The sequence below is a fragment of the Nematolebias whitei genome, chromosome 9 (genome assembly GCF_014905685.2).
Source record: "Nematolebias whitei isolate Nwh7 chromosome 9, NemWhi1, whole genome shotgun sequence".
Classification (NCBI taxonomy): Eukaryota; Metazoa; Chordata; class Actinopteri; order Cyprinodontiformes; family Rivulidae; genus Nematolebias; species Nematolebias whitei.
In genome coordinates this window covers 35,251,885-35,260,468 of record NC_056506.1, presented here as the reverse complement: position 1 = coordinate 35,260,468, position 8,584 = coordinate 35,251,885, and the positions used below count along the sequence as shown (strand labels likewise).

Below are 8,584 nucleotides of genomic sequence, written 5' to 3'. Positions count from 1 at the left end.
GGTCCCAGTTACATCCAACAATAAAATGTATAAGAAAAACAGTAATAACATCTAAGATATGAACTAAGAAAAACATCAACTAAATATACACTAAGCACTCGTAACATAAAACATTGAACATCAGCACAAACATGAACATGCGTCTGTGAGCAGATGTGCATGCATGAACACATCAACACTGAAACAGATCAGCAGCAACATGAAACAGATCAGCAGCAACATGATATGGTTTTTCACAGTGATTATTCTAGTTAGAGATTCATGAGTCTAACAGCCTCAGGGTAGAAGCTGTTCCTCAGTCTAGTGGTTCTACACTTAATGCTCCTTAACCTCCTTCCTGAGGGGAGTGGGGCAAAAAGTGTGTGTGCTGGGTGAGTGGGGTCCTTCATGATGCAGGTGGCCCTCTTTCTGCATCTGGAGGTGTAGATGTCTGTGATGGTGGGGAGGCTGATTCCGACAGATTTCTGTGCAGCCTTCGCCACTCTCTGCAAAGCTTTTCTTTCTGCAGCTGTGCAGCCTCCATGCCACACGTTGATGCTGGAGCACAGGATGCTCTCCACTGCACACCTGTAGAAGGAGGTGAGGACTGAGCTTCCCAGACCAGCTCGCCTCAGCCGTCTGAGGAAGTAGAGTCTCTTATGAGCTTTCTTGATCAGGCTGGTGGTGTTGTTGCTCCAGCTGAGGTTGTCATTCATGTGTACACCCAAGTACTTGTAGCTGGAGACCACTTCCACTGCAGATCCTCTTATGTTCAGGGGGGTGTAGATGTTTTTGTTCCTTCTGAAGTCCACAATCATCTCCTCATCTCATGTCCGATCTTATTTTGAAAAACCGTGATAGTGCGAGACCGTGATAAACAAAGCGTGAAGTAGTGAGGGACTACTGTAGATAGGAGCATCAAAAAACCTTTTTCAACTTTTCCTTCTGGTTCCTTCTGTCGATATCCAGTTCCAGGTCACGTCGGAGCATGCTTTGTTCTCCTGTTCAGTGGTGGACGTCTTCTCTCAGCTCAACCAGAGCTTCGAAATCATACGCAAGCTGGAGTGTCCAGACCCTCAGATTGTTGGCAACTACATGAAGCGATTCGCCAAGGTGACTTTCTCTTCCTTATGCTCTGCAATACTTCCTTTGTCTTAGTACTCAATATAACCTAACATGTTTTTACTGTTTGTTTCTCTTAGACTATTGGCAACGTCCTGCTGTCTTATGCTGACATTATAGCAAAGGACTTTCCAAATCATGTCAAAAAAGAAAAAGTGGTAAGTGTTGGTGGCATTTCTAAGGGAAATAGCAAATATATATGTGGGTTTTGACACAAGGGGGAGTGAAGGCATAAAACAAATTATATTTTCATGTTGAGTTTGCTTGCTGAGGAAAGGAGCAGCAGAAAGATGAAAAATCAAGTTTTGTCACAGCAAGCTAATTGTAAAAGGTGTCATTTAAGATGTATTTTAGAATGTATGCAAAGTTTATGGTCAAGTTGATTCATTTGGACACGTTAAAGTGCTCCTCGTGTTGTGGGGTTCTCAGTGAATTAGAGCTGTGTAATTAGCTGAAAGTGCTTGAGGGAAATTAGGCTGCACTCCCACAGAGACCAGCTCTCCAGAGAGAAATGGTAATTACTGGAAACTACAGCTTCTGCTGCCCTGCATTACACCGTGTTTTAGCTTAAAACACATTTTCAAAGTTTATAATGATTGATTAAAATAAATAAAAAGAGCTAAACATGGAAATTGGAAAGTGTGAAAGAAGCAAAAGTATGTGTTTATGTGTGTAAAATGTTTTTTCTTCTCCCCCGTCAGCCATGTATAATCATCAATAACATCCAGCAGCTCAGAGTTCAGCTGGAGAAGATGTTTGAGGCCATGGGCGGCAAAGATGTGAGTTTTTATCTGTTTTTATTTTCTTAATCTGACTTGACTGCTGTGCTCATCACAGCTGTGCTTCCTTCAGCTCAATGTGGAGGCCAGCGACTTCCTTAAGGAGCTTCAGAACAAATTGAACAGCGTGATGGATGACCTCAGCCGCATCTTTGCTGTCAGGTCAGTCAGTATTTCTGTTAGATTCTGCTGGAAATATGACCACAACTGCTGATTTTAAAGTGCGTCCTTGTGTTTTCTTTTTTGTTTTGCATGTCGTCACAGTTTCCAGCCCCAGATTGAGGATAACGTGAGGCAAATGGGGGACATCCTAGCCCAGGTGAAAGGTCAGACAGTTCCAGCAAATGGCAGCGTGGTGCAGGAGGCTGACAATGTCCTGCAACCGATTATGGATTTTTTGGATAGCAAGTAAGTTTGTCTACAACTCTGGTACAAATTGATAAATACAAGATATAAAGACCTAGAAATAATTTCAAACTTATAATTGAGTTAAAGTCTCACAGTGTTAACAATAGTAATGTTAATACAATTGTCCCCCAGCAGCACATTTTAAAACAAGCTAAGGGTAAAAGAGCCTGTTGGTGTCTAAGCGTTTACTAAGGACGCTTTAGTTTTGAAGGGAAAATGATTCAGTGTTGCTTAATAAAATATCTAAATTTGTTGTGTTTTTAGTTTGGCTCACATTATCTGAAAAAGACTCTGCTCAAAGCAAATGTTGCTCCATATGAAATATTCAGCACTAATGATGCCTTTAGATATTTCAGCTCCTCTTCACAGTCACATTTTCTGGGTTTTGAACCATGAACTGATAAGTTTAGCTTTCTTTGCCTCAAAGCAGAAAGAAGTTCTTCTCATAACTAATGAAATTCTGAAAGGTTGACTCGTGCTTGTTTTATTTGTTTATTTATCTATTCATTTTATTTTCTCTGTTGTAGATTTTGCAACTTACTTCTTGCATCAAACTGACAAATGAGAAAAATACAAAGAATACTTTAATGTGCAGCTATTGTGTCAGTTTCTGATTTTTTTTAATTAATTCAATGGATTTCTTTTAATATTTCCATTTTAGGCTACTAGTCTAGCTTTTAAAATAAACATATTTTGAATAAACATCTATACATTTGAGCTGTTTTTGGTGCTGTCACTTGAAAGATTTCTGTGGGTTTTTTGTGTTCTAGCTTGTCGCTGTTTGCAAAGATCTGTGAGAAGACAGTTCTGAAAAGAGTGCTGAAGGAGCTGTGGAAACTTGTGATGAACACGATGGAAAAAACAATCGTGCTTCCAACACTTACAGACCAAACTGTAAGTCTTAACAACCCCACACATGCATGTTCTGTGCCTCATAGGTTCAGTGTGCTTTCTATTGCTGTAATAAAGCATTTGTCGTTCTTCTCGTCATTGTACCTATATGTGTGGCCTTAAAAAGCATGAAAAAAATCATTTTTAACTGAAACCTTATCATCAATCTCTGATCCTTCTCAGTTTCCTTCTGTAAATATACAGTAAAGTACAACAAAACATAATTTGAATGGTGACACAGTAACATTTGTCCATAAAAGCACGTACTGTAAACCTCAGTCCTCCCACGTCTTACAAATAGCTCAAGATCGCCGTTTACTCTATTTAAAGTATTTTCACTCACAGTTCATAGAGATAAACAGTTTATGGTGCTACTCTTTTTTCCTCCTCACTTTATGAATCTTTCCTTTCTGCACATTTCCTAACAAAGCACTCTTTTTGTTTTTTATCGTATGCACACTTTTCTGTCCATCTCGCTTTGACAGGGCACCCAGATGATCTTCAACGCTGCTAAGGATCTGGGTCAGCTTTCTAAACTCAAGGTGATTAATTGATAGCAGAAAAAAATAAGTAAACTTTAAAATGTTACTACATCAAATAAACATTATAAACATGAATGTTTTAATCTGATTCTGTCTGCAGGAGCACATGGGTCGCGAGGAGGCCAAAGCTCTGACTCCTAAACAGTGTGCTGTCATAGAACTAGCACTTGATACAATTAAGGTATGATATGTGTTTGGTGCTTTTTTTATTGTTTGTATTTTTGTATTTTAGCTACCATACTTTCCGCCGTACACATCGCACCAGCGTATGAGTCGCATCAGTCCAAATAAAGTCCAAAAAAACATAAATAAGTCAGTTTGCCTATTATGTGTCACCGCTGACCACTCGGAAGTGTGGGCCGTTGTGCCAAAAATCGATTGGCTGCCAAATGGCGGCTGCGGGAGGGTGCACAGGAGGACTTTAACATGAATTTAACAGGATTAGCACTTTAAAAATAATTGTTTGCTCAAAATTATAGCAAAGGTGTGTCTCAGTTTAACTTTCCCTTAACTTGAACTTTCCACTTTAACAGTCAAATCAGCTGAATTTATAAAGTCGATTTGCGGCTGCAGGAGCGCGCAGAGGGAGGACTCACTGTGCATTTCTTCGAAATTTACCAAGATAAGCACCTAAACACAATTATTTGCTTACTTGACATTATAGTAAAGTTGTGTCTCAGTTGAACTTTTCCTTAATAAATACACTTTAATGGTCAAATCAGCTGCAATTCGCCTGGGCAGTGCGCCGTAATGCAGCTGATTTGACGTTTGCTCCAGGAGTTACAAAGCGAGACGAAGGTGGCTTGGTATGGCAAGCTAATAGCCACTTTTACCTATTAATGAGACCCTTGTCTTGCCATATAGCCGAGGGCCCTCTAGTGGCTGAAAATGGTAGTGTTCAATATTTTTCATGTCAGAATGAATGAAATCATCAGATCTCAGCCAAAAATTGGGTTATAAATATGGGGGAAAACATATATTAGTCGTTTCTGTGTATAAGTCACAAGACTTACAAATTTTTGCAAAAATGTGCGACTTATACAGCGAAAAATATGGTACTTATGTTTTAGATTGGCTCATAATAAATATACATGTGACTTTATGAACATCCATCCATCCATTATTTTTACCCGCTTATTCCATTTTGTCACGGTCACGGGGGTCGCCAATGCCCATGTCCAGCAATCACTGGGCGAGGGGCGGGGGTCCACCCTGGACGGGTCGCAAGTCCATCACAGGGCCACATAGAGACAAACGAGACAAACAACCGTTCACTCTCTCACTCACACCTAGGTTCAATTTAGAGTTACCAATCAGCCTAACATGCATGTTTTTGGACTGTGGGAGGAAACCGGAGTACCCGGAGAAAACACACGCATGCACGGAGAGAACATGCAAACTCCACCCAGAAAGGCCCCTGGACTGGGATTTGAACCAAGGACCTACTCGTTGAGAGGCAGCAGCTCTACCAGTTGCGCCACTGTGCTGCCCTCTTTATGACCATGTCAAAGCTAAATAAACATCTTGAGTGTGGAGTTACAAAGTTAAAAGTCCAGATCAATCTGTTCCGACCTAAACAGCAGTAGATCATCTAATCTCATTTTAGATAGTTTTCTGCAACATTAGAAATATTCCTCTCATCGAATGTGTATTGTTGTTGGAATATTTATAACCTGCTCCTCACTTTCCAATAGGCCCAGTAAGCCTGCTGTCTTTTATGAATAGCATCTCAAGCTGAGCGGTGACTGCAGAGCAGTATACCCGTATTTTCCAGACTATAAGTCACTTCGGAGTATAGGTCGCATCAGTTAAAAATGCCTCATAAAGAGGAAAAAAAACCAATATATAAGTCATTTTGGAGTATTTAGAAGTGTATTTCAAAAAGTGTAAGAACAGACATTTAATCTGAAATAACAATAACACAGAGAATAAACCTGGGATCCTGAACAGGTTTAATTAACACAAGCCAAACGACTCCGACAAGCAAGTTACCGGTAAATTCACCAATCTCATTCCACATCACATTTGGGGTCATTTTACTTGTGTTAAGTTTTTCTCAGTTGTCTCGAAGTGAATGTTTGTAGGTGGTTAGCATAGAGGAACAACATATAGTTGTCAAAAGCCTAGAGGGCCCTCTTGTGGCTGCAAATGTTTACTCTTTGGTTCATGTCTGTATGAATGAACATTTAACTTGTCAGTCAAAAATTGTGTCATGAATAGGGAAAAAAAAAACGTACAAGTCGCTTCGGACTATACTTCGCAGGATTGGACAAACTATGAAAAGAAGTGTGACTTATAGTCCGGAAAATACGGTATATTTCCCTGCTGTGGATCCTGTCCCATAAAGCAGAACTTTCTCATGTGTAAACTACGGGTACTCATGTTTTACCTTTTTGTCTTGGAAAAAAACGTTTTGTTTGTATTTAGAAGCATAATTTCTGCCTCATGTGATCAGCAGTCAACAGGCAGGAGAGGAGTGGGAAATCTCTGTATTTTCACTTGTCCCAGATTATTAAAAGGCTTGATTACATCAAACTAGTGTCAAGAAGAGTCATCTGCAAAACTAAATGTTGGTATCTAGGGGGGAAAAAACACTTAAACACATCCCAAACCTATAATAAATAAAAATAATATGTTACATGGTGTGTGAGAGCTTACACAAATATATTTTACATAATATACAAACTGTTTAATCACATTTGAAAATCAAGTATGTTTATGAGTAAATCTACAAATTATACAGCACAACTCTTAACTCTTGAAACTTTAAGTATTAAACATTAAGGAACTCCTACTATCTGTTTTACATTGTGTTCACTTCGTTATGTTTCAGTGTTTGATTGGTTTATGGTGAGAGGCAGTTTTGTTTCATGCTTCATGTTGGAGGTGGACCCTCTCTGCTCATCATCCAGTCACTCGCTGTGTCCTTTCTGTTACACAGCAATACTTCCATGCAGGCGGTGTTGGCCTGAAGAAGACGTTCTTGGAGAAGAGTCCTGATCTGCAGTCCCTGCGCTACGCCTTGTCTCTGTACACCCAGGCTACAGACAAGCTCATCAGGAAGTTTGTCCTCTCACAAAGCGCTCAGGGTATGACGTCACACTAATAACACACACATACTGTACTGTACAACTTGTCCATAAAGTAGGATCAAAGAGTTTATTACACAAATGTGTCTCGGCTATTCTCAGAAAGTGCTTTTGTGTATTTGTGATCTTATAGAACTAAATCTATGAGACAAAATTGAGCAACTTGAACATTATTATGAATATTGTTTCTGTTTTGGTAATGCTCTCTGATTCTTCTGTCTGTCCTCAGTCCATGGAGGGAAAGGGGTCAGATACACTGCAAATGAAGACACCCCACCAGAGAAAGGTACATCCCTCCCTCCAAAAAAAGATTATCTTTGGACGTCAATCTTGTTTTCAGACACGTCTGTGGTTATACAGTCACAAAACAATGTCCAAAGACTCAGAGCAGCTCTGCATGTCTCAGATCTCCCTCTTCTTTTCCTACATTTAGCTCGATTGCTTTAGTCTCTTTGGGAGTGTCTATAAAGATGGACGTGTCTGTAACTGGGTTTGGTTTTGCAGCATCTGGTGTGGATGCAGTTGGCGAGGTGGTCATGCATGTGGACATTTTACCCCAGCCCAACGGAGAGCACAAGATCGGTATCAAAGGTGAGAACTCGGCTTGCTCATAGTGTTGTGTACATTCTTGCCTTTCTATGTTGCTCACATCTTTCCTTTCAGTGGTGGCTGCCAATGACCTGAAATGGAAAGCGCAGGGCTTCAGGCCCTTTGTGGAAGTCTACATCATTGGTCCTCACCTCAGCGACAAGAAAAGAAAATTTGCCACCAAATCGAAGAACAACAGCTGGTCTCCAAAGTTCATCGAGAGCTTCCAGTAGTGAGTATCCACTCAGTTCTATCGTCATGTGTCAGCTGTGACTGATGAAAATCACAACAAAAAATAAATAAATGCTATACTTACCGGTACATACTATACCATACATACTATAAGATGCACCGGATTATAAGACCAATTAAGCAAAACTAAACCATTCTGACCGATTTTTGAGCGCCGTGTACCACATAAAATCAGCTCGAGGTCAGTAAGCACAACCAGAATTAATACATAAGGCACACCGGATTATTCATTCATTCATTCAACCTTTATTTAGACAGGTAAATCCCATTGAGCCTCGAGAACTCATTTACAAGAGAGACCTGATTTCAACAAAGAAAGATGACAACAATGGACAACAGCGACAACAATAAACAGTTATAAAAAGGCATACAGATTTTTTTTTTTTTTACAAAAAAGATGGCAAAAAAAGTAACAAAAACAGCTAGATAAAAAAATATTATAAGGTTCAATGTTGATTTTTGTGAACATTTAAGGATTTCAAGTGCACCTTATTGTCCGAAAAATACGGTAAATAAGAAAATCAATTACAAAACAGTGTATTTTTTATTGTTTCAGCTCGTTGGGTGCTGAGGTGGGTCCGGAGAGCTATGAGCTGCAGGTGTGTGTGAAGGACTACTGCTTTGCCAGAGAGGACCGCACCGTGGGCATGGCTGTGCTGCAGGTGAAGGACATAGCCAACAAGGGCAGCATCACGTGCTGGATGCCGCTGGGAAGACGTGTGCACATGGACGAGACGGGCCTGACGGTGCTGCGCATCCTCTCTCAGCGCAACAACGACGACGTGGCCAAAGAGTTCGTCAAGCTGAAGTCAGACCAGCGCTCGGCTGAAGAGGGCCGCAGCTGAGAGGCGCGGAGGACCAAGATAAAAGACGTGTGCACAAAAACAGCAGAAACACACCCAACAGAACCATAGCCCTCACGCCTACATAGAAA

The 8,584-nt window shown here is 40.4% G+C and overlaps 1 protein-coding gene across 1 annotated transcript in view; it reads left to right on the top strand.

The window, feature by feature from the left end:
• The window catches only part of LOC119415143 (protein unc-13 homolog A), a 36,250-nt gene extending 27,666 nt beyond the window's left edge, over nt 1-8,584 (top strand). The window contains exons 30-42 of the mRNA XM_037682291.1: nt 949-1,092; nt 1,182-1,259; nt 1,803-1,880; nt 1,954-2,042; nt 2,145-2,288; nt 3,059-3,182; nt 3,665-3,721; nt 3,822-3,902; nt 6,663-6,810; nt 7,040-7,096; nt 7,315-7,401; nt 7,474-7,630; nt 8,207-8,584. Of these exons, the coding sequence (XP_037538219.1) occupies nt 949-1,092; nt 1,182-1,259; nt 1,803-1,880; nt 1,954-2,042; nt 2,145-2,288; nt 3,059-3,182; nt 3,665-3,721; nt 3,822-3,902; nt 6,663-6,810; nt 7,040-7,096; nt 7,315-7,401; nt 7,474-7,630; nt 8,207-8,495 (1,533 nt within the window). The 3' untranslated portion in view covers nt 8,496-8,584. The remainder of the gene's footprint in view (nt 1-948; nt 1,093-1,181; nt 1,260-1,802; nt 1,881-1,953; nt 2,043-2,144; nt 2,289-3,058; nt 3,183-3,664; nt 3,722-3,821; nt 3,903-6,662; nt 6,811-7,039; nt 7,097-7,314; nt 7,402-7,473; nt 7,631-8,206) is intronic.